The sequence below is a fragment of the Phyllostomus discolor genome, chromosome 7 (assembly GCF_004126475.2).
Source record: "Phyllostomus discolor isolate MPI-MPIP mPhyDis1 chromosome 7, mPhyDis1.pri.v3, whole genome shotgun sequence".
In the NCBI taxonomy this organism is placed as follows: Eukaryota; Metazoa; Chordata; class Mammalia; order Chiroptera; family Phyllostomidae; genus Phyllostomus; species Phyllostomus discolor.
In genome coordinates this window covers 7,604,798-7,629,975 of record NC_040909.2, presented here as the reverse complement: position 1 = coordinate 7,629,975, position 25,178 = coordinate 7,604,798, and the positions used below count along the sequence as shown (strand labels likewise).

The 25,178-nt window shown below is 54.1% G+C and overlaps 1 protein-coding gene across 4 annotated transcripts; it reads right to left on the bottom strand.

Annotated features, from left to right (window-relative positions):
- Positions 1 to 4,446: 4,446 nt before the first annotated feature.
- On the bottom strand, positions 4,447 to 24,713 carry ZNF445 (zinc finger protein 445). Of its 4 annotated transcripts, none has more exons than XM_028518330.2 (7): positions 24,578 to 24,713; positions 13,145 to 13,714; positions 10,828 to 10,996; positions 10,413 to 10,489; positions 9,991 to 10,117; positions 9,374 to 9,490; positions 4,447 to 8,642 (listed from the first exon to the last, which is right to left on the bottom strand). In XM_028518330.2, the coding sequence occupies exons 2-7, from the start codon at positions 13,571 to 13,573 to the stop codon at positions 6,481 to 6,483; spliced, it is 3,081 nt and encodes a 1,026-aa protein (XP_028374131.1). In that variant the 5' UTR covers positions 13,574 to 13,714; positions 24,578 to 24,713; the 3' UTR covers positions 4,447 to 6,480. The 4 variants fall into 4 exon arrangements, with proteins under 4 accessions (XP_028374131.1, XP_035886343.1, XP_035886341.1 ...); XM_036030450.1 differs by having other exon boundaries at positions 4,447 to 8,645; positions 9,383 to 9,490; XM_036030448.1 differs by lacking the exon at positions 24,578 to 24,713 and adding an exon at positions 24,280 to 24,440.
- Between the last annotated feature and the right edge of the window lie 465 nt (positions 24,714 to 25,178).

Below are 25,178 nucleotides of genomic sequence, written 5' to 3'. Positions count from 1 at the left end.
CTCCCTCTCTCTGTCTCTCTCCCTCTCCCTCTCTCCCTGCCTCCCTTCCCTCCCTAAAAATAAATAAAATCTTAAAAAAAAAGTGAAAAAAAAACAACAACCAAGGAATGCATAAATAGGTGGAACAAGTCGATATGCCTCCCTCTTTCTGCCTCCTTCCTTTCTCCCTAAAAAAACAATAAATTATTTTTTAAAAATTCTTCCCAGGACCAAGCACACACCTAACTGGAGGCTCCAGATGAATTCTAGGGTCTTAATGTCTTTTCAAATTTTTAAATCTTTTATTTTTTTTAAGATTTTATTTATTCTGTTAGAGAGGGAAGGGAGGGAGAAAGAGAGAGAAACATCAATGTGCGGTTGCTGGGGGTCATGGCCTGCAACCCAGGCATGTGTCCTGACTGGAATCGAACCTGCAACACTTTGGTTCGCAGCCCGAGCTCAATCCACTGAGCTACGCCAGCCAGGGCTAAAATTTTTAAATCTTAAGTATACTAAGAAGCATACTTTACACCTGGACCTAATTCTGAGAGCAGGGTCAGGGGTGGGGTGGGGGGTGTACTAACAATTCCGTGGAACACAAAGGGTTATGTGCAACATCTTCTATGGAATTTTCTATGCAATTCAATTCTACATCCATTAAGCAAAGGTTGGTTGCCATTCCTTAAACTTACTTTGTAAAGGAAGCAACAATGATTAATGACCTACAGCTGGGGGGGGGAACACCTTTCTTGTGTTAACAGAATAGAGAATGGTGGATCTTCTTAAAAAAAAATCACTTTTAAATTTTACAAAAACATGACGGTGTGTGGCCAGCAGGATGCCCCCCCCAGAGATGGCCATGTCCTCGCCCTCAGAAGCGGGGACTGTGTTTCATCACACGGCAAAGGCACCCTACAGATGTGATGAAAACCACAGATCTTCGACTAGCGGCACTAGCCTGCATTAGCCGGTGCCCCAGCCTAGGAGCTTGAGCCCGCCCTGGAAAGAGAGAGCATTCTGTGGCTTGAGTCCGCGAGACACAGCAGAAGGAATGAGAGGTTCTCTCTAAGTGTGGGGAGGCCTCTCCTGCCATTGCTGGTGACGACGGCAGGGGCCAAGGGCAAGCCTGGAGAAGGAAATAAATTGGCCACCCTCTGCTGACGGTCCACAAGGCCATGGGGAAGTCAGCACAACCCTCCAGGGATGCCCAGAATCGGGGCAGCGCTAGCGAGGGCACGGCGGGTTCGACCGGCGTCCAGGAGTTGGGGGGTGGAAAGGTACGAGGAGTTTGAAGCTCACCTGTCGGGAAGGTCTAAGGTGGAGTCACTGGAGGGAGCTTCACAGAGGAAGAGGGCCCTCGGGAGGGGGCGGGGCGTGGAGGGGGCGGCCCCTAGCGACCTGGCCTTTGTTGTGTAAGGCGCCTCCGCGCACAGCCCCGCCCCCGCCCCCACCCCCGCCCCCGCAGCCCTTCCTCTCCGGCAGCTCACTCTGCGGGTCTCCTGCAGGGCTCCCCAGGCGGCGTCTGCTCTTTCTAGGACGGAAACCTCGAACTAGGGGCACGCCCTCCTCTGGCAGAGCTCGTCCACCGTCCGTGGTGGATGCCGGGGGCCCTCGGGGGGGCGAGTGTCTCACAGACCCGCTCCCCGCCTAGCCACCTCGGTCCCTCTACCGACCCAGCAGCTGTCGGCTGTCACGGGGCTCTAGCCCGTGGTGCCGACAGGAGATGGAAAGGCCGTCCTCCCCGAGGCGGAGCGGCCGGTACCACTAGGGACTCGGAGTGATGTGGAGTCTCTCGTGTTCTGGAAAAGCTGGTGTCTGAGCAAAGCCGTGGCCCGCTGGGCGGGGGTCGGCTAGTGCATTGGAGCCCACCAGCCGCGGGGTTTCCTGGAAGCCGTGCTGGGTGAGCGGGCGGATGGAGAACTCTCCTGGGTTTTCACCTCCTTCAATGCGGACAAGTCGGCTGCAGTGGAGCAACAGGCCTCTACCTTCGCTCGTGTGGGTGCCTGACGTACCAGCACAAACCCCCACCCACGTGCAAGAGAGGGCCTCCCTCGCCACCTGCTGCTTCTCTCCGGACCCTGAAATGTGTGCCCTTCTATGGGTGCCTGTGACCTGGGATGGGTTGGGAATCTGTGGGCAGCACAGCTCTGGGTAGTGCCGACAGTGCGGCCACCCAGGGACAGAAGAGGATGCCCCACGATGCTGGGGGCGTGTAACCATGAATTTCATGTCTACTTCCTGGCCTAGCCCGTAAACCCCCACGGGAGCTGCCTGATGTTCTGGGTTCCCCCCCCCCCCACCCCGGGTGTTTTTGGATTAATGTTTAAACAGGTGGACTATGAGGCAAGCACATCACTCTCCATAATCTGGATGGGCCTCATCCAATCAGCTGAAGGCCTGAGTAGAACAGAAAGACCGGCCCTCCCCAGACAAAGCCGCCTCCCCCAGTTGGTCGGCGGGCTGGAGCAGAGGCTCTCCCCCGCCTCCAGTCTGCAGCCCCACCCTGCAGGTTCCACTATAATTGCGAGCCAGTTCCTTCAAATCAGTCTTTCTATCTAGACACATACACTCTACTGAGTCTGCTTCTCTGGAGAAAGCCAGTACAAGCAGGAAGAGGAGCCCCTTCCTGCCCTGTTGTGTGTGGGCACTGCTTCCTGTCCCCGAGGCTCCTTCACCCCAGCACCGGCAGCTGCTCCTGGTGGCGGCAGTTGAATCCGGCTTGCAGACTGGGCAACTCAGGGCCCTTCCGGAGTCGGCACTGGCAGTGGCCCCGCGGTGCCCCCTCCTCACAGGTCTGCACCTGCAGGGGTTCTCTTCCCACGTCTCACCTTCGAACAATTCCAACCCCTCTATTCCTGCTTTCCAGCTCGCACAGTAGAGGTGGGGTGAACACTCCATCACCACGCGAACTGGTTCAATGTCAAGGCTAAGGCCATCACACACATCAAGAGGTTACGGAAAAGCGAGTTACTCCCATAACCAGGCTCTCTGGGGAAGGGGCAGGCACCCGTACCAGTTGGTTTACCTTGACTGAAAGGAGGGGTGTGCAGGTCTGGTTTTTACTGCGGTTAAGGGCAGGGGTTCTGGGGTTTGCATAAACCCCCTCTCTGGAGCTGAGAAGGAGCACCTGGCTTTCCATCAGCTTGCCCCGGTGTAAGGAACAGGGCTGGAAAGTTAACCCAAGTTACCAATGGTCAAACATCAAAAATGAGCTCACCCAGGGCTGGGCTGGCAGCTGCTTCTCGCAGTCACCACCACCCTGACACCTTCGCATTTCCTTCTTGCCTTCTACTTAAACATATCTAACAAACAATTCTTTACACACTTTTTGTTAAAATCATCGCTACGGTTTCTGGCTCCTGACACAAACCTGGCTGATACTTAAGAGCTGTGGTAGTGGGTACACGAACCCTTCCTCACCTCCCTAACAAGGCGGAATGAATGACGGAGCATCTCCATCCACAGAGCCCATCTCGTCATTAAACTAAGGGTCGGTGGCTTCTGGCTTTCCTGGCTACTCTCAGGCAAGGAGGAATGAAGGAAAGATAGCTTACAACTTCCTGTGAGCTGCACATTGTGGAGATCACATGTTGACACGTGGGGAACATCATGTCTAAGTCACACGGTGTTACATCTATACGCATCGGCCCAGCTTAGCCACTCCGTTCCCCAGCGCTGTTTGTGCTGCTCCCGATTTCCGCAGGGGAGGAGCCTGAAGCCTGGAGAGACTGACTCATTCTAACATCGCCTAAAGGGCAGGGCCAGGACTCCTATAAAATCAGAGGTCAGAGCCCATGCTTTAAAAGTTTTTATTTTTAAGTATTTAAAGCAAACAGTTAAAAGAAAAACGAAAAGAACCCACTGCACAATGCTGTTAAATCAACATGCCAAATCGTCTGCATCTATTTTAAAGAACCACGGCACGACTGCAGCCTCCGGGTGCCCGCCCCGACGTCATCGGCAGAGCAGGACTCTCGCTCGTCACTCCAGGACGGGGTTCCACACCCTGACGTCGTGTAACTGGAGTCCACAGGAAATACATTACGGCGCCGCCGAACAGTAACGACACGGTTTACTATATGCCAACAACGCTCACATGCCAGCCACTAGTCTAATCACTGTACACACGTTACCTCGTTAGCCATCCTCCGCCCCCCGCCACCCCGGGAGGCCGGCACTTCAAGTTCATTTTAGAGAGAAAAAGGGAAACACATAGGAAGTGACGGGACCCAGAGACGCACGGCGTTTCAGTTCACAGAAATGGTGTTTGCATGTAACTTCCGCCACTTTTCTCAGCACCGTTTTTGATGGATCTGTGAAAGATATAATTCGAGCTCTTTCATATCCACTTCTGAAGTAGCAAAAACAGCCCGCTTCTCTGGTCCTCTGTTGATGGAAACTGCAGCTGTCCCCAGTCCCGCAATCCCAACAACACTGCAGGGAACGCCAGTGCAACGCCGAGTCTTACACGCGGAGTCCTTCTGTGGTTTACCCAGGAGCAGAATCACCGGGTTAGAGTGCACACAACTCCACCGGACTTTTCAAGTTGCTTCTCACAAAGTTGTCACAACCTCCACTCCCAACGCAAGGTGTTGCCACTGGTGCACACTCACACCAGGGCTTTTAAAAATCTGCCAGGTGGATGAGTGTGAGAAGGTCACATGAATTTACATTTCCCGTGCTTTCTTCTCTGCCCGCCACTGCGACTGGCCGGAGCTGCTTGTCCGGGTCAGCAGGGGTGGGGCTGAGCGCACAGAACAGTTGACTGACAGGCCTGTGCCCCACTCGGCTCCGGGGGGAGTCCCCGCCCACCTGGCTGTCTTCGGGCCCAACTCCAGTTCCTCCTGAGAGTGAGAGAAGGCGGGGCAGGTTGAGAAAAGGGGTGTGATCCAACCTGCGTGGAGTGCAAGGTGGGAGCTGAGGTGGGGGCAGCCCAACACTGCCCACTGGCACCCTCCCATCGACATTTCACCAGGGGGTGAGGGGCCTTTCAAAACTTCCAGTCAAGACTTACCTAAAGTCAGCTGTGCGGTCCTTCACAGAGGCAACCGTGTGCAAAACCTCCTCTGCGAGGCACCCAGATAAACAAGCGCCGGACCCTGGCCTTACTGACTGCAGTGGGGGGTGACACATTTGCAAACCCAGACTACACAGGTACCAGGAGAGGGGGTCCCACGAGAGAGGGCTTACAGAGAAGAGGCTCAGGGAAGGCAGGGCCAGCAGGGACAGACCGGGGCCTGGGGCGCGAGGCTGCCGTCTCCACAGCTGCTCACACCTGCGGAGAGCCGTGGTGCTGGCAGGACACTCAGACGCTTGGTGGGACGGGAGTCTACTCTCGGACTCTGGCAGCAGGGCTAACTGCACACAAAATTTTCAGCCCTGTCATTTCACCGAGTCCTTGGGTCTGTGGTTATCTCGTGTAAAAGGTGACTCGCATTCAGAGCGAACACTCCTCAACTCAAACTGCCCAAGAGCACCAGACGCTCACAGGGCTGGGCCCAGCCGGCTCCGCTCACCCCACCCTGGCGCAGGGGCCTCCTGTCACTCCTTGAGGACGCCAGCCAAGAGCCTACCTCCTGTGCCTGATTCTAACACCTACAGGGCTCCCTCCCTGACCTCCTTCAGGTCTTTGCTCCGATTACACCTTCTGAGGGCCTTCATGACCAGCCTATTTGAAATCGCAACGCACCTCACGATCCAGCACACCCTCTCTCTCCTCTGGTTCAGGTGTCCACAACACACACACCAACCGAACACTATGTGTCTCATGTTTATCTCATCTGTCATGATCCAAGACCACAGACTGTTTTCTCTGTCCTGGCCCTGCTGGGTCTCTGGCGCACACGACAGCCCCTGGCACGTGGGGAGCCCAGCACATCGCTGCCCGCACACGCCTGTGGCAGGGAGAGGGTGATGAGGCACAGCAAGCTCCCTTCCTCAGGGAGGAAGCCCGGACCCTGCTCCCCTCCGCATGCCGCCCACGGCAGACACCCAAAGCTGGCCGTGCGGGGGAGGCCATGGGCAGAACTCCCCAGGAGGAACCTGGGCCACTGGGAAGAGTTCAAGCTGCTTCACATTTACGAGGTCAAACAGAACAGGCACCGTGACAACGGTCAGACCCAGGGGGAACCACGACCCCACCGGCCCCTTTCCCAGCAGCCACACCCCACCACGCTACAGACACTGTGTCAAACGAAAGGGCGATGGTCTCTCCCGGGAGAGCTACGGAAGAAGACCCGCTGGGGCAGCTCCGGGCGGGCCATAGAACACAGGCCACCCTTGAGGGCCCGAGTCTCCCAAAGGTCACCGAGGAGAATCTCGCCACCCAGTGGGTTGGACGGTGGCCACCCTGAGTCTCCAAACCCTCAGGAGGCTCTGTGACTCACGCCCGAAAAGGGAAGGGCCGGGCGCTCTGTGAAGGTTGTGCCCGCACCACCTGCAACCGCGGCTTCCCCAGCAGGGGGGCCGGGGACCCCTCTCCTCCCACCGCCAGGCCCCCGGCTAATCACCTATGTGTCTTTTCATGTGCCGAGCCAAGTTGGAAGACCACCTGAAGGTCTTCCCACACTCCATGCACTTGAAGGGCCTCTCGCGCGTGTGAAATCTCTTGTGGCTGATGAGCTGTGAGGTCTTGCTGAAAGTCTTGCCACACGTGCTACATTTGTGACACTTCTTCCCCGCGGGCTCGTCCTCGCGTCCGGCGGGCCTGGCGCGCCTCTCGCACGCAACCTCGCGGGCGTCCAGGGGCGCCTCCCCACTGGGTTTCCACTCCTGCGAAGCCGCCCCTGTGTCCCGCGAGGGAGGCGCCTCCGCCGGGCGGCCGTCGGGGGCCGCCGCCCGGGTGTGCTTCCTCTGGTGGATGCAGAGGGTGTGCCTTCCGATGAAGTCCTTCCCGCACCACTGGCAGCGGAAGGGCTTCTCCTTGGTGTGGATCCTCTGATGGTTGACCAGGCGGTAGTTCCTGTCGTAGGACTTCTCGCACAGGTTGCACTTGTAGCGCTTCTCCCCGCTGTGGATGCCCTTGTGGTCCAGGAGGCTCCTCTTGCGGGTGAAGGTCTTCCCACACTCCTGGCACCAGAAGGGCTTCTGGCCAGTGAGGACCTGCGACTGCAGGTCCATGGCGCCGCCGCTGTCGTGGTACGCGAACAGCTTGCTCAGCGAGTGGCTCCGCTGGTGGCGGGACAGGTTGGAGCTCCACCGGAACGCCTTGCCGCACTCCCTGCACTTGTACGGCTTCTCGCGCGTGTGCACGCGCTGGTGGATGAGGAGGAACGAGTGGCTGCGGAAGGCTTTGCCGCACTGGCTGCACTTGAAGCGCTCCTCCGCGGCGGCCTGGCCGCTCGGGGGGCCCGGGAGCCCCCTGTCCCGGCCGAGGGGGGGCCCGGCCTCGGCTTTCCTCTTCAGGGCGTGCTGCTTCTTGTGGACCAGGAAGGCCGACCTGTGGGCGAACTCCTTGGCGCACTCGCCGCAGCGGTAGGGCTCCCGGCCCGTGTGGACTCTCTGGTGGTTGAGGAGAGACTTCTTCCCCGGGAAGGTCTTCCCGCACTGCTGACACAGGAACACCTTCTCCACCACGGCGGGGGCGCTCTGCGGCTGGCTGCAGCCGGGGGGCTCCCGGGGGTCTTCTCCGCCTTTGTCTTGACTGTAGAACTTGTCTTCCTGGTGCATCCTCTTATGGCGAGAAAAGTTGGACCTCCACCTAAAGGTTTTCCTGCACTTGGTACATTTGTAGGGTTTCTCCTGGGTGTGGATCCTTTGATGCTGCAGGATGTACGACTTGCAGTGGAAGGACTTCCGACACTGGCTGCAGTCAAAGAGGCTCTCCCCACTCTGGTCCTGCAGATGATCCAGCCTCGAGTCGTAGGGGCGCTCTTCCTTACACTGAGCGGGTTCCAGAAATTTCTGGCTAGCGTGGGTCTCCTGGTGCAGATGGTAGGCGAACATGCGCTGGAAGGCCTTGTCGCACAGACCGCACTTGTAAGGTTTCAGCCCGGTGTGAATTCTCTCGTGCCGCGCGCGGTTCGAGCTCCACCTGAAGGCTTTCCCGCATACCCGACACTTAAAGGGCCGCTCCTGAGTGTGCAGCCTCTGGTGGTGCGCGAGGTGGGAGCGGTGGCCGAAGGTTCTGCCGCAGTCACTGCACCTGTGCAGAGTCCCCGCCACGTGCAGGCTCCGCTGCAGACAAGAGCTCAGGAAGTCCTTCCCGTGTGTGTCCTTCGCGGCCCCCTTCAGCGCGGCGTGGAGCCTCTGCCGCAGGCCGAAGCCGCCGAGCAGGCGCCAGAGGCCCCTGCCGAACTCCTTGTAGTCCAGGAGGTACGCCCCGCCCCGGAGGAGCCGGCCGCAGCCGCGCTTCAGCACCCGCTTTCTCCTGGGGACTCGCAGGTACGCCACGGGCTTGAGGCCGAGGCCGCTGCCCCCTCCCGGTTCCCCCGGTTCCTCTTCTGTCTTGAGACTGAAGCTGGGCTCGTTTTTCTTAACACTCGCTGGCGTGGGATCGCCACACCGCTCCTGCGGGCTGCTCTGCGGTTCCGAAGGCTCTCCGAGCCCGGTCTCCTCGGACACCCTCATCACGCGACATCCTGACGACACAGCTAAGGTTTCTGCTTCTTCCAAAGGCTCGTGATTTAAGATGAGCTTGTTTGTTTTCATCTGGAGCTCACCTCCTGACACAAAATAAAACACAAGAGAATGTACTCTTTTTTTCCCCCACCCTTGAAGCTGCTGAAAGCACCGAAGGACAAAAACGGGCCATGAACTTAGGTGTTGTGTCCTTTGCCTGACTGCCGACACCTTTACAGAACAGTCAGCGGCAAGGCAAAGCATGGAAGGGTGTCCCAGATGGCAGGGACGGGGGGAGGGAAGAAGGGCAGAGCAGCTAGAAATCACATGCAGCTACAAAAGGAAAAGGGTGGAGAGGCCAGGGTGATACTTCAGTGCGAGAGCGGGGAGAGGAAACACGGCACAAAAAGGGGCCAGGGCCCTGAGGAGGGTGGGCTGTCCTGGCGGGACTGGAGCAGGGGAGTGGGACTGGAAGGAGGGCTCCTCGGAGCAGGGAGGAGCAGGCAGTGGGGGTTCCACGGGAGTGCAGCACAGCACTGAGAGGCCCCAGCAGATGGAAACAGGAGGCACAGTGAGGCCCTCCCATGGACAAGGACGTCACTAAAAGGCTGTCCAGGGAAGGGGCAGGGCCAGACACGAATGTCTAATTAACAGGCCCGTCTGGACGGGAGACACCCAGGGCCCGGCACTCCTCAGCCACACCACCGAGGATCTTCCTTCCAGCCGACCGTGCAGGGAGCGCCCCACGATTTTCCCGGTGCCAAAGACCACCGCAGAAAGAGAAGACCAGATGGCGGGGGGGGGGGCAGGATCTGGCAGGTTCTCTGGGACTCACCTGCAGGGGCAGGGGCAGCACCCGGATCGCCCTTAGGCTGAGCTCCCTGGACGTTCAGGCCCCACGGCTCCCTGGTCTCCAGCCAGGAGATCAGCGCAGGCTTGGCTAGCGGCCCCACTGCAGAGGAGGAGGGCAGGGGAGTCACACAGAGCCCCTCCCCAGGGCCCTTTGGGCCTGGGGGCTGGTTGGGAGGAGGGAAGGCCAGGAAGGCGGGAGGGGAGGCTGAGGCAGGAGGCCCAGCCAGCCACTCCCAACAGCCCCGAGCGGCGACAAGGGGCTGAGAGAAGAAGTCACAGCCGAAAGGACCACCAGGCTTCTCTGGAGGAGGGGACCACATGCCGACTCCCTCGGGTAAACCTGCTGACGCACTTTAGATGCCTAAACGGGCTGGGAACTTGACGCATGGGACTTTTCGTCTTTATAACGACCCAGCACACCAGGCACCCTCACCCCCATTTTTTCAAGAGAAGAGACTGGACGACAGGTTAAGTGGCTTGGTCATTGGGCCACAGAGCTGGGATCTCAGCCCGGGGCAGGCCCTTCGTGCGTGGGCACCGTAATGAAAGCTGAGGCGGCAGGAGCAAAGTGGGCAGGAGCATGGGGCCGGCAAGGCTTACCCAGAGAAGCCAGGTTCCCATAGTTCTCCAGCATCACGTCCCTGTACAGGTTCCTCTGAGCAGGGGCCACCCACCCCCACTCATCCTGGGAGAAGGTCACCTCCACGTCCTTGAAAATCAGAGCCTCCTGAAAAAAAAACGGTCCCGCACTCACAGCCAGCCCACAGCTCCCGGCGCACAGCGCCCATCAGGAGGCGGGGGTGGGGTTGGCGCTCTGTGAGTCCGGGGAGGGCCTGGCAAGGGTGAAAGAGAAGACCGTCACGCAGAAGAGCACTGGTCCCTCGGGGGACAGCCTGGTCTCTGGGACATGGGCCTCTGGGTGTGAGGTCACTGGACGGAGACGCAGGACACGGGGCGCTGCAGCTGCCCCATCAGGCAGCAACGCTGGGATGTGAGGAAGGACTGCAGGTCCAGTGGCTCACCTGAGGCTGGGCTGTCCCCCCGTCTTCTGGGCACCCCTCTCTCTGGGAAAGGGCAGGCACCTGGGCAGCTGGAGGATCTGAAGAAGAAAGAACCGTGAGAGAGGGCAGCCCAGCGCTTGGCACCCCACTGCGAGGCCCTCTGACCGCCCCCCCAAGAGCCCTCCTGCGCCCATGAGCAGGCGTGGCCTGCGATAAACGCCCAGTTCCAACTTCCCCGGTGTTTGCTGGCGGCCGGAGAGTGAGGGGTGGGGGCACAGCGGGAGGAGGGGCCAGGCGGACAAGGGTCACGGAAGAGGAGGGAAAGACACAGAGCTAAGGGCCAGGAGGGGCAGGGGTCTCGGGAGAGGACAGACGGCACCACAGGAATCTGGGGAGGTGGCACAAGGCTGGGGGCTCGGAGCCAGGCGGTGAGTACCGGGTTGCCCAGCCAGGAAGTCACGCACTGCCGTCTCAGGGGGAGGCTCCAGGCGGTCCCCCAGGGCGGGGCTGCTCCTGAGCGGCGGCGCCGAGGGCCACGTCTGCGCAGCCCGCAGGGCTCCCGTGCCCGTCCAGCGCACGTCTGGGCTCCGGGCAGGGGCTGGGTCCTGGGGAGAAGAAGATGCGAGAGGACCCCGTGGGAATCAGGAAGCACCTCAGAACCAGGCCTTTTATTACCTACGGGGAGAGGAGGAGGGCAAAGCCCAGGAAGGACCCCTCACCTCTCAGCCTCCCAGGGCTCTAGTGTGGGCCATCGGGGTGACCGGTGCAGCCAGGGAGTCCAGCTCGACATCAGAAAGTACCTGGCAAGCGGTCAGGCCTCAGGTGCCGCAGTAACACCGGCCCCACTAGCCCTCAGCCCCTACCCCTGGCCTGGAACTCAGAAACGAACGACGTTTACACCTGAGAGTTAAGCAGAGACGCAGATGGACAATGTCCACCAAGCCCTACGCCCTTACATGCGAAGCGACCCCAAAGAGGCGGCAGCACGGCTCCCAGGCCGTCCGCCTGACTGGAGCAGTAACGCTGACAGAGAGGCAAAGCCACCGCGAGGGTCAACCACGGAGCACAGAAGAAAATGTTTCAGCTGCCAAAAGAATGGCAGTGCCCCCCAGGGAGAAGGAGGCACCCTCCACTCTGGGCCTTCACACAGTGCTGGTGTCAGAAGCAAGACTACCCCGTGTACAAACGCGCACAGGCAACCGAGCCAGCGACATCTGCTTCCCGGTCCTGGGGCCACGACGTCCCCACTCACACAGGTGCTGACGCAGGCTGAGGCCGGGAGGCACCTGCCACCAAGCTACGGACTAACGACACCAACCGCTATTGCTCATGGTGATCTCTGGTCCCTCCCAAACCTGCCGAAGGGAGGAAAGAGAGACGCGGCGACCATGGAAGCACAGCCCAGCTCTCCCTTCCCGGACGCTGGTTTCTCCCGGGCTGGTCCTTTGGGGGCACCACGGGGTGATTCTGCAACTTCACGTGCATCCTGAGCACGTCGGTTCTGAGAGGCCCTCTCCCGGCCCGGTTCTGGTTTTCTCGTTTCTAGCTAACTTTCACCCAGGTGGGCCTTTCTGCTCGTTCGGTAATGTTTCCATGGATTTTTAAACCCTTATGTGTGGATCTAAATGAGCTGACTACAACCATGCCACAATTTTATACCCGTGTACCTTATCTCTTTTAATAAATCACGTTTAGGTCCTTTCCATCTCGTTATTATTGTAAAAATTACAATAACTGCTCTTTTAGAGGTTTCCTTTTCTAAACACTCACACCTCGTATCGATTTATCACCATTTACGGCTGGTAGACCATGCTCAGATGCGTTATGTGACTGACTTACTTCTATATTAAATGTGGGAAAAGTAGGTCAAATATGTTTCAGAAATCTTAAAAGTAACTTTTATTTGTGCATGAATAATATCCGTAGAGTTGCAGATATTTTTATAGAAATGACAACTTTAAAGAAGTCTATGCAAACGGTAAACGCCGTCTGAAAGGAAACCTCCAGAGACGCGGGGAGCACTGAGCAGCTCGCCCGTGGGCGAGGGAGCGGCGGGGTGTCCGTGACCCGCCCGCTGCTCCCCTGCCGGCGCTGGGCTGGCAACTCCGCTCACAGCACCTAGGCCACGGCCAAGGGCGCGGTAGACGCTCAAACACATACCGAACAATTTCTCACTGTTAGATCAGTTTTGCATTTTCTTTTCAATAAACTGAGGCAGCTCTGAAAGGGACAGCATCATCGGTGAGAACACCGAGGTTGCGGGAGGGCGTCTCATCCCTCGTGGAACAAACCCTCAAAAGGCTTACTGAGGAGAAAGCAAAACGGTACTAGATTGCTCTTCCAGGTCTTAATACGTACGCAGACGCCACGAGTCCAGCCTCGAATCCTCCCCCTTACGAGCAAGAGACATCACCCCACTCTAAGGCCAGCATCAGCTCCCAGTAGATAGTATGCGCCGTGGACTCTGCACACTCTTGGTCACCACGTCCAAACATGTGCCACGGTTATGTATGGGTACTGGCGGGCCCTCCTCCTGCAGCCGATCGTCCTCTGGGAAGGTGGGCGGGCTGCCTGCTAAAAGGCCCTCAGCTTAGGGCCCGGTGCCCGGCTGCGTGGGTGCCACGGGAACGGGAGGGGCAGACTTCCCCTGCACTCTCCAGGCTGAAGGAAGGCTCAGAGGCCAAGCCCACCCCAGACGAGCTGGCCCTCGGCAGACGGAGCTCACCGGGCACCGCGCGCTCGGCCACACTCACCGTCCATGGCGTCCCGCTGGAGTCTCTCTGCAGGTCTTCCAGCAGAGCCGCCGCCTCCCCGCCACTCTCGGGGTGATGCAGCTGCACCCAGGTCCGGAGCTCGCAGGGCAGGATGGCCAGGAACTGCTCCAGCACCAGCAGCTCCAGGATCTGCTCCTTGGAGAGAACGTCGGGCCTCAGCCACCAGCGGCAGAGCTCCCGCAGCCGGCTCAGAGTCTCCAGGGGCCCGGAAGACTCGTGGTAGCGAAGCTGGCGGAAGAGCTGGCGGAACAGCTCCTGGCCCGGGCGGTTGAGCGTCTGGGGCCTAGCAGCCTGCACTGAAGTGTAGCCTTCATCCTCCTCTTCCTTCTTTATAACCTGAAGGCGCGCTCGCTCCCTGGAAGCCTGGGCCTGAGCCGGGTGGACAGTGTACCACCTGCCTGGAGGCATCACCGCTCCTCAGGCTCCACCCAGCTGGGCGCACACCAAGCCTTGTGGTATCCGAGTCACTGCAGGAGCCTCGGGAGTACCTTTTCAGCACCGTGGTGGGAAATGCCATTTGCTAGGACATCAGGGGTCACCTGCAAGAGACTGAAATGATGAATATTAGTGTGGGGGGGGGTTGTGAGGATGACAGTGGAGCCTGACACTGTCAGTTCAGATCATCTCTGGATGTACCACAGGAAGGCACGTGAGCACTTGCACAGCGGTGCCGGCCAGTGTCCAGTAAGGCTAGATTGTCACGTGTCAGGGTAAACTGAGAAAATACCCCAGAATACAGTAAAATACGTCCAGGGCTTTATTCCTATACACACACGTAAAGAGAGATCTCAGGTCAACAGCCTAACCTTCCACCTTAAAACACTGGGAAAAGAGCAGACTAAACTGAAATCAGGCAGAAGGAAAGAAAGAATCAAGAGTAGATTGGAAATTAATGAAAAAGAGATTAAAAAAGAAAAACCACCAATGAAATAAAAAGTTGGTTCATTGAAAAGAATCAGCAAAACTGATAAATCTCTAGCTATTGTGACAAAGGGAAAAAAAGACTCATATGACATAAATGAAAAATGAGACTTCTGGCCAAGATGGAGGCATAGGTGGACACACCATATCTCCACGCACAACCAAAATAGGGACAACAATTTAGAAACAGAATAACATCCAGAAATGACAGAAAACGGATCTGAATGGAAGTTGAACAACCAAGAAGTTGAATTAGACCCGTGCATCCAGACCAGTAGGAGGGGCGGGGACGAGCAGCCAGGCACGGGTCTGGCCTCCGAGAGCAGAGAGCAGCGGGACCAGCGAGTAAAGCATCCGGGGGCGCGCAAGACAGCAGCGGGTGGATCCTGAGTGCGCAGCCGGCACCTGGCAGACCCGGGCTCAGGGGTGGCAACCAGCAACCGGCAGACCCAGTGAGACCGAGATAGTGAAGCAAGGCAGGGCACGCAACCCAGGATCACAGCGCTGGGAAATAGAGCCCCCGACACTGATTGAGGTCACCTGTGGCAGCTGAGGCGCAGAGAGAGGCAACCAGCCTCACAGGGGAGGTTCCTAGAGGGTCCCACGGCGAGCACAAGCCCACCCACACGGGAACTGGCACCAGAGGGGCCCAGTTTGCTTGGGGGAAGTAGCAGAGGGGACTGAGGTCCCAAGAAGAAGAACGGAGCAACTGCCATTGTTCCCTCTCGACCCCGCCCCCACATAAACGTCACAACCCAGCGACTGGGGTGCCCCGCCCTGGTGAACACCTAAGGCTCCGCCCCTCACTGTAACAGGTGCGACCAGATTAAAAAAAAAAAAGAGAGAGAGAGAGAGAGATGGCTCAAACAGAAGAACAAATCAAGGCCCCAGAACCCATCATTTTAAGCGACCGAGAGATAGCCAACCTATCTGATCACCAGTGTTTTGAACTGTGCATCTGAAAACATATTTGAACAAATAATAAAGGAGAACTTCCCCATTCTGGCAAAGGAAATAGACTTCCAGGAAGTCCAGGAAGCTCAGAGAGTCCCAAAGAAGTTGGACCCAAGAAGGAACACACCAAGGCACATCATAACTACATTAGCCAAGGTAAAAATGAAGGAGAGAATCCTAGAAGCAGCAAGAGATAAGGAGACAGTACCGTACAAAGGAGTTCCCATCAGACTGTCAGCTGATTTCTCAAAAGAGACCTTACAGGCAAGAAAGGGCTGGAAAGAAGTATTCCAAGTCATGAAAGGCAAGGACCTACAACCAAGATTGTTCTATTCAGCAAAGCTGTCATTTAGAATGGAAGGGCAGATAAAGTGCTTCTCAGATAAGGTCAAGTTAAAGGAGTTCATTATCTCCAAGCCCTTATTTTATGAAATGTTAAAGGGATTTATCTAAGAAAAGAAGATAAAAAAACAAGTATAGTAAAATGACAGTAAACTCACAATTAACAACCACACCTAAAACAAAACCAAAAGAAACTATAAGCAAACAACTAGAACAGGAACAGAACCACAGAAAAGAAGATCACATGGAGGGTTAGCAACGGGGGAGTGGGAGGAGGAGAGAATAGTAAAAGATACAGAGAATAAGTAGCATAGGTGGTAGGTAGAAAATAGACAGGAGGAGGGCAAGAATAGTATGGGAAATGTAGAAGCTAAAGAACTTATGACACATGGACATGAACTAAAGGAGGGGGATGTGGGTGGGAGAGGGTGTGCAGGGTAGAGGGAGGAAATGAGACAACTGTAATAGCATAATCAATAAAATATATTAAAAAATTTTTTTAAAGAAAAAGAAAAAGAAATAGTTATTTACACTCATATTTTCACAAATATTTTTTCATACTCTAAAATTTTTTATTTTTTAATATATTTTATTGATTATGCTACTGCAATTGTCCTGATTTCTCCTTTGCTCCCCTTCACCCAGCACCCCCACTCCCTCAGGCAATCCCCCCACCATTGTTCCACAGGTCACACAGTATAAGTTCTTTGGCTGCTCCATTTCCTGTACTGTACTTTACATCCCCATGGCCATTCTGTGACTACCTGTTTGTGCTTTTTTAAAAAGATTTATTTATTTATATGTAGAGAAAGGAGAAGGGAGGGAGAAAGAGAGGAAGAAACATCAATATGTGGTTGCCTCTCACACAACCCCACATGGGGACCTGGCCTGCAACCCAGGCTATTGTACTTCTCAATCCCCTCACCTCTTCACCCATTCCCCGCCCCCATCCGGCAACCATCAAAACACTCTCCCTATCCATGATTCTCTCTCTGTTCTTGTTTGCCTAGTTTGTTTTTAAGGCTTAATTATTAACAGATATTTATTTTTTGCCATTTTATTTTCATAGTTTTGATCTTCTTTTTCTTAAATAAGTCCCCTTTGATGAACTCCCTTAGTTTTTTCTTATCTGGGAAGCTCTTTAGTCTGCCCTTCGATTCTAAATGATATCTTTGCTGAGTAGAGCAATCTTGGCTGTAGGTCCCTGCTTTTCATGACTTTGAATAGTTCTTGCTAATCCCTTCTAGCCTGCAAAGTTTCTTTTGAGAAATCAGCTGACAGTCTTATGGGAACTCCACTGTAGGTAACTGCTTGTCTCTTGCTGCTTTTAAGGTTCTCCCTTTATCTTTAACTTGTGGCATTTTAATTGTGATGTGTTGTGGAGTGGGCCTCTCTACATCCATTTTGTTCGGGACTCTCTGTGCTTCCTGGCCTTGCATATCTATTTGCTTCACCAAATTGGGGAAGTTTTCTTTCATTGTTTCTCCAAACAGATTTCCAATTTCTTGCTCTTTCTCTTCTCCTTCAGGCACCCCAATGATGCAAATGTTGGACCTCTCGAAGTTGTCCCAGATGCTGCTTATATTGTCCTCATTTGGGCGGGGTGGGGGGGATTTTTTCTTCTTGTTGTTCTGATTGGTTGTTTTTTGCTTCCTTATGTTCCAAATCACGGATTTGATTCTCAGCTTCATCCACTCTGCTGTTGTTTCCCTGTAAATTGTTCTTTATTTCAATTAGCATATCCTTTGTTTCTGACTGGAAATTTATGCTTCTGAGCTCCTCACTAAGTTTGTTGAGCATCCTCATAACCAGTGTATCTGATAGATTGTTTATCTCCATCTCATTCAGTTTTCTGGAGTTTTGATCTGTTCTTTCAAATGAGCCATGTTTCTTTGTCTTCTTATTTTGGCAGCCTCCCTGTGTTTGTTTCTATGTACTAGGTAGAGCTGCTCTGACTCCGTGTCTTGGTAGTATGGCCTACTGTAGTAGGTGTCCTGTAGGGTCCACTGGCACAGCCTCCCCCATCACCCAAGGTGGGTACTCAAGGTATACCCTTTGTGTAGGCTGAGTACACCCTCCTCTTGCAGTTGAGCCTTGGTTGCTGTTGGCAAGTCAATGGAAGGGATTTTCCCAGGCCAGTCAGCTGCAAGGACTGGCTGTGACCACTCACCACCAATCTCCACCCTCCATGGAGGATCAGCTGTGCAGAGACAGGAGGGTGGTGCTCTGACGTGGTCTGTAGCTGTCCACTGGGTGTGTTGGCCCTCAGGTTTCCCTAAATCGTGCAGGCCAAGTTCAGCCCCCACCTGGGTTTTGCCCAGGGCCACCCTGCCTGAGCTATAGAGCAATCTGAGATGGCTGTTACCTGTGCTGGGCTTGGAGATTCCCAGGCAAAGCCAAGCTGTGAATCTAGGCTGGCTGCTGCTAGTTTAGGGCGTGGGGCTCACTGAAGCCAACTGTTATTTGTTTAATGGAATTTAGGAAGCTGTGCTCTGGCTGGTGAGGCTCAGTGGTTGAGTGTCGGCCTGTGAACCAAAGGGTCGCTGGTTCAATTACCAGTCTAGGTCACATGCCTGGGTTGTGGGCCAGGTCCCCAGTAGGGGTTGTATAAGAGGACACCACACATTGACGTTTCTCTCCCTCTCTTTCTCCCTCCATTCCCCTCTCTAAAAATAAATAAGACCTTTAAAAAAAAAAAAGGAAGTTGTGAAGCATGCGCCAAGACCAGTCATTCATATGGAAAAGCAGCTTCAGTGGACCCATGAGTTGGGTGGGGCAGAGTCCCTGGGGATCTCAAAGGGTCAAACAGTGTAGCCAGGTTGATGGAATCTCAAGATATGGCACCAGCTTTCCAGTTCTGTGGAGGAAGGGTTTAGAAAAGGGACAAGGGCCTCTGCTCACCATGATGCCAGACACTTTAGCTCCTCCCTGTGTGCCACTGGTGCCTTTCGTGCTACTACCCCGGTGCTGGAGCTCCGAAGGAATGAGTCTCAGTAGGCGAGATGGTGTGTGGGTTCTTTACAAGGAACTGCTTATGGCTCCAGGAGTTTCTGCTACGAACTCAATCCCTGAAGTTGTGGGGACTTATCTTCCTAGCACTAGAAGCCTGAATTGGGGGTCCTGGTGTGGGGCTGGGACTCCTCACTCCTGAAATATCCCTCCCGAATTTTTTTTATCCATGACATGTGGGTGTGGGACCTCAAACATCACAGTTTCACTGCTCCCTGGATGGTCAGGTTGCACGACCAAGGTTCAAAAGCAGTAAGTGTCACCCACAGGAGAGACTAGAGCATGACACTAAGTTGCTGAGACAGAAGACAAGCACACCAGGCTCAAGGGCACAGTGTTGACTCACAGGACGAGAGGAGAGAGAGACTATTAGAAATTCGGCCCCTCAAAACCCACTGGTGCCCGAGACAGCGGATCCACTTCACAGCCCACATTACGCAGGTGGTGTGGATTTGAGCCGCACACTTCATGCTGCCCTAGAAGGATCTCGACCCCCTGCAGGTGGGGCTGAACTTCAGAAAGCAGGGCTGGGCCCGGGGCCACCGGCAAGGCATGCAAGCACAACAAAGGGCTTACGTGAAGCACCCAACAGGGAAAGAAGCCCCTCACAAGGCCAAGGCCCAGCACGGGCTGTGGGGGCTCCTGACCTCTCCACAGGGAATTCCCCGCGCAAGGCCACTCCCTCCAAGCTGCCCGGACTGCCTCTGCCAACAGTAACCACCACATGCTGGGTTCAAAAGAACTTCCTAGATACAACTGTAGAAAAAAACCTAAAATCACACGTGTGTCTATGTTGGATGGACACAGAAGTTCTCAAAGGAATTCAATGTGTCCTGGAAGGATTCACAAAAACTGATTGATGGGGCAGAGGTTGGGAATAGTAGTTAAAGGAGATTTTACTTTACTTTACCCGTAGTCATTTATTTTTATTTATTTACTTTTTATCCCCCACCCGAGGACATGCTTATTGATTTTAGAGAGAGGGGAAGAGGAAAAGAGCCAGAGAGAAACATCAGTTGCCTCCCACATGCACCCCAACTGGGACCGAACCAGCAACCAGGCATGTGCCCTGACTGGGGATTGAACCGGCGACCTTTCCATTTACAAGACAACGCTCCAACCAACTGAGCCACACAGGCCAGGGCAGTAGTAAAATGATTTTTTAACACAGAATTTATGTTCTAGGTCTCTCCGTTTTTTTTTTAATTCAAGTGCACACAGAAAGTGAGGAATGCAAACACACCCAAATGTTAGAAGTGCTACCCCTGTGTGTCATTTTTCTTCCTATTTTATATTTGTATTTTCTTTATATTTTTGTCATTTCCCAGTTTCCTAAAGTAAAAATTAAAGTAAAAGGCAAGTTTTAGAAATCATAGTTATGGGCCCTGGCTGGTGTGGCTCTGTGGACTGAGCGCTGGCCTGCAAACCCAAGGGCCGCCGGTCGGATTCCCGGTCAGGGCACGTGCCTGGGTCGCGGGCAGGGTCTCTGGTTAGGGACACGTGAGAGGCAGCCCTGTGTCTCACATATTGGTGCTTCTCTCCCTTTCTTTCTCCCTCCCTTCCACTCCCTCTAAATACAAATAAATAAAGAATTTTTAAAGAGAAAGAAATAAAATGATGTTAAAAGAAAGCAAAAATCTACAAAGGGTGAAGACAGACAAGCAGGCCCCTGCCCCAAAGTGCGCAAGTCTCAGACGAGGGTCATCCCGCAGAAACTGTGGCGCCCCCCATCCCTCACCCCTGGGGAGGCAAAGGTAAAGAAACCACGGCCTTCATCCACGGCCTTCACCCACGGCGCTAAACAGCAGCCGTCCTCTTCCACGCTCGGTATAAACCGACCGGCGGCCATCGACCCTGGACTCAGCAAGTGCTGCCAGGGCCCCCAGGAAGAGACTCAGAAACTGCGACAGGAACGAGGCTGCTCAGAAAGCAGGCCCCCAGCCAGCCACCAGGAGAGACTCCCGCGCTCCAGGGCAGGGCTTGGGGAGAACTACATTAAGGGCTCTTCTGTGTGGGAGAAAAGCAGCCTTGCCCCGAGAAAAGGGGGCGGGGTAGGACATATTCAGAGAAAACAAAGCAAAGGAAAATGAGAGGGATGATGGAGTGGATGAGTACAAATGGAGACACGCCCTAGCGAAAGCAGGCAGAAGAGGAAAGGGTGCTTCTGGGGGCCCAGCCCTGGCCCCAGCCCCGCTGAGCTCCCGCTGCAAAGACAGGAAGCAGAAACACTGCTCAGAAGGAAGCTGGAATCAGAGGAAGGAGCAGACTGAGTTTCCCGGCCAAACTTGCAGGGCAGACCAGAGAGAGCGAGAAAACTGAAGAACGAAGCGATGCTAAAGGTGAGGAGAAATCTGGCAGTGAGGCTAGAGACAACGAACTTGAGGCCAGACAAGTATTTTGAAGAAATGCAACCAGTAAGAAATGTACATGGTAATGCCGGGTCTCAGGAAATCAAGACCCACAGTGAAATTAGCACCCCCCCCAAAAAAAAATAAAAATAAATAAAAATAAAAAGCTCCACACTGGCCTGTTCAAGTCTGGAGAAGGTCAGTGAAGTATCTGTTGACCAGAGACTGGCAAACAGGAGAGGGAGGCTGACTGCCTAATGATGTGGCAAAGGACGCCGGGTCTTCAAAGAAACAGGGAGACCACCCTCTACAACCGTGAACTTGGATAAAACTAAGGACAAAAGGCCCAGGAGTGGACCTTTCAAACTCTGAATGAAAGACCCAGAGTGTAGGAAAGAGATGGGAGCCACTGAACTTGTCCGGATAAGCTCAGGTGTCCTGATGTGACAGGGTCCCCTCGAGTCCCAGCTGGCTCTGGAGGACAGGAGAAAGGCTTCATTCATTTACACGCTGAGACTCTCTCACAAATGTGAGCCCACAGACGGGAAACGTGAGCTGGCTTGGTCTCACCTCTGCAAGAGTCGCACCTTAGCCCAGCACTCGCCAACCTTTCTCGCACCTGGGACCGGTTTCGAGACAGACAATTTTCCCACGGACCTGGGGGGCGGGAGGGATGGTTTCGGGATGATTCAAGAGCATTATAGTCAGGCACATTTTGTTCTTAACATGCCTGGACCGGTACTGGCCCAGCTCCGAGGCTGCAGACCCCTGCCTTAACCCGCTCTCATTCCCAGCAGGAAAATAAATGCTTTGAAAAGAACAGAGAAATTCCCAAGCAATATCTGCCCATTTCTCATGGACATTTTCTTCTTTTTGTCATTTTTTTCCCTCAACTCACACCCAATGTAATTTTGTTGGTTTTCCTTTAAAAATCCTCATTACAAAGTCTCTTATTCTCATGGTTTTCCTTCCAGTGTGAGGGTACATAGGTTGACCCTATACATGGATAATAATAAGCAAACAAGTTTCTCAGTAATCACCACTAAAGAGAGAATTCCCTTCTAGTACATGTTTAAAATCATAAAATAGCAGTTACACAAATACCTCATTTGAGAAAGGAGCTTAAACCCAGTGCCCAAAACTTGATGCCTAAATACCAGTCTCTAATACACAGGACCAGGGCCTGTGGAGAAGCGGCTGATTCCAGGGCGGGCAGAGAAGACACCAGAGGAGCAGTTTCTGGGGCCAGAAAGTCAGGGAAAGACACAAAAAGGGATGGGATGGGGACACCTCATGGGGACACCTGAAAGAGCTCCCAATGGCCAAAGCTAGAACAAATTAGGCAACAAAATAAACAACAATGGCACTGCATTGTAAGCCAAAGAAAAAAAATCGCACATCCAACATCACAGGCAGGTAGAACTAATTGAACAGATAAACAAAGGCGAGGGGGGCACAACGCTCCCTCACAAAGAATTGCAGGTAATCAAAGTAGATGGAGTCACAGAATTGCCAGTCACCGTTGGAACACTGCAGTAGTAGTAACTGCTGCGGGCCAGCTCCACCAAGAATGCTGGCTGACTGGTGAAAGCCAGGGAGAAGCAGGACATTCCTATGCACAGTCTCCAGCTATCTTCCCCAAAATACTTCGCCAATGACAAAGGCAAAGACTCTGTCTTTACAGCGTGGCACCCGGCAGTCATCACAGGTTGAGGTCGATATCACCAGTGATTAGACTCAACGTCATTCTCAACCCATACAGGAGAGAATGAACAGAAAACCAAATGGGTGGTCACCCTAAAACTACAAATCTGAAGCATGTCCAAGTGTCAGCGTCATGGAAAACGAGGACGGCGGGGGAACACGTGGAAGGAGAGTAAGGAGACATGACAACTAAGGACACGAGGGACTCCAGACTGAGTCCTGGCACGCAAGGGCCAACGGTCAGCCACTGAGGAACTCTGCTTAAAGCCACGGTCTCACCAATCACACTGAACCCCCGTCGATGTCTCCTGCTGGTGCTGCACTGGGGTTCTACAAGGTGTGACCTAAGGCAAATTGGGTGGGAGGAGAAGGGGACTCCGTGCAGTTCAGCAACCCCCTGTGAAGTCTGCAGTGATTCAGAATGGAAGAAGTTTGAGTTCTTACTGTGTTTTTTTTCTGATTCCTATCTTAGATATTTAGGATTAACTTGGCAATGGAGGGCATTAGATAACAATGAATTCTTATCTTCAACTGAGATTCATTCTTCCACTAACAATATTTAATAAGCAACTACTTTGTGCCACACACTAAGGTCCTAGCAGTGAATACAGCAGACACAAAGCACTGCCTTGAAGACCTCGTGGGAAGACAGACAATGAAATAAATCAAACATATGGTGTGTTAGACAGTGGCAGGTGTTAAGTTACACTGTGTGATAAAAGGAGGGAGTGCTTTCAGACAGTTTCCAATGTGCAAACACTGGAGACTGCAAAGTAAGGTAAGCTCTGTTTCCTACACTTCACGCATTTGTACTCTCACGCAACCCTAGGTCATCTCAGACTGCTCACACGCTACTACTTCCTGGATACTGGGAACCACAGAAAACTTAGTATTTTTGATGGTTTCGTTAGTTCCTCTTTTAAGTACATATTGAAGTTCATCTTCAAAACAGTCCCGTCTTTTCAACTTACAGGAAGGATTACTTTTTAAACCAAATTTGTCTCATACCTTCAGCATCAACGTAACATGTAAGAGCAGCTTCACAGGTCAATCCCTGAATGAATACAGGCACATGTATATTAACAGATGGAAATTCCCTGAAGTCTTTCATCAAAAAACAGGTAGAAACACTCCCTGAGGTTTCCTTGTAAAATAACCAACTAATATTAATGAGCCTTCACTTATGAATTACAGTTTGAAACCCAGCACTCTTACCTAGCTACCACTTGTAACTTCGGAAGGAAACGATTCTTGGTTTTGTGAGCCTATGCAAACCAGAAGACAGCCCAGAGGTGTCAGATCAAAGATGTACCTCATGTTCAACAAACTGCATTTCACATGCTACTCTCTCATTCTGAAAACAACCAACCTCATAACCAAGGGTTTTCTATTTTTCTCCACAAACGGCACTTGTTGAGCATTTACAGCCTCGTGCAATAGGTACAATGGGAAATACGCAGCAAACAATGTTTCCTTTTAACTATACTTGGAAATATGTTTTAGTGGTATCATAATGCTACCACCAAAATTAACCGGCATTTCGCAAACTGAAGATATCGTAATATTCCAATAAGCAACAGTATGAATGTACTTAATACCACTGAATCACACACTTTAAAAAGGTTAAAACAGTAAATTTTTATGTAGCATACGGTGTTGTATGTCTATTTCACCGCAGCATTGTTTTATCACAATACGTTTCATTAGCAATGCTATGATCCCATTTCATTATATGTATATAAGTTTACATAATTACGAATAAATTTTAAAATAGCAGAAAGCCTCCCGAAGAAAACATCGGCAGATTGCGGCTACTTTTACTTTTCTTACACTCACCCCAGTCACCTAATCGTCCGTAATGAGTACGCTTTGTTTGCATAATTGGAAGAACACGGAAACCATTGATCCGAATTCTCTCCTCCAGGCGCCCGGGGCGGCGGGCGAAGCGCTCCCACATCCGCCCGCAGGACGGCGGGGACACGGTCCCGGGCCAGCCCACCCCGCCCCGGGCCCCAGCCGCCGCCCGACCCCGCGCAGGCCCCCCGCGGGCCCCGCCGCCACCGCCCTCCCGCACCCGCGCCGCACGGCGGTCCAGGACGCGCCGCGCCCAACCCCGCCCAACCCGATCGCTCACCGACTCCCGCGCCGCCCCCTCTAGGGCCTCGGGCCGCCCGCACACCCGGCGAGGGTCTCTCTGTCGCGCGGGTCGCGCACGCGCGTCACCGCCCCGGGCCTCGGCGGCCTCTCTAGGAAATTGGGAGGGCCAACATCTCGGCTTCTCCCCCGTGCCAGGGCAATGCTGGCCCGCCCCTGAGCCTTTGGGGGGTTCACCCGCAGCACACCCCACCTCCTGCACAAGACGCCTGCCCGCGCCCCTCCCAAGCCCATTCGGGCCCCACAGGTCTATCAGCCTTGGCCCGTGTTCCCACCTCCTTCCCAATGTGCGTGCAGGACTGCCCTCGCCTCGCACCGCCCACCTCCCCGCCCCAAGGAATAATAGGGTCCAAAGCCAGGGGTCAAAGGAGGGATCAGGAAGACGTAGCTGACCGCCAACCCGTCCTGGCAGCGAGAAGCTGTTAACTGGTCACTCAGGACTCGCTGGGTCCCCCTTCAACGAGGGGAACCAGATGCTAGTGTCCAGGGCTAGCCTCTTCGTCCCTGGTCACCACCACAAACGAGGGTGGGGGAGTGGGGCGGGGGAGAGGGTATTTTCCCAGCTACAGGCTCACGAAACT

What these genes read in the sequence shown, in the direction of transcription:
- ZNF445 (XM_028518330.2), bottom strand. Translation starts at nt 13,573, where the DNA reads ATGCCTCCAGGCAGGTGGTACACTGTCCACCCGGCTCAGGCCCAGGCT. An exon ending in CTTCCTGGCTGGGCAACCCG is followed by an intron (nt 10,490 to 10,827) that starts GTACTCACCGCC and finishes TTTCTTCTTCAG; the next exon opens with ATCCTCCAGCTGCCCAGGTG. An exon ending in TGCTGCCCCTGCCCCTGCAG is followed by an intron (nt 8,643 to 9,373) that starts GTGAGTCCCAGA and finishes ATTTTGTGTCAG; the next exon opens with GAGGTGAGCTCCAGATGAAA.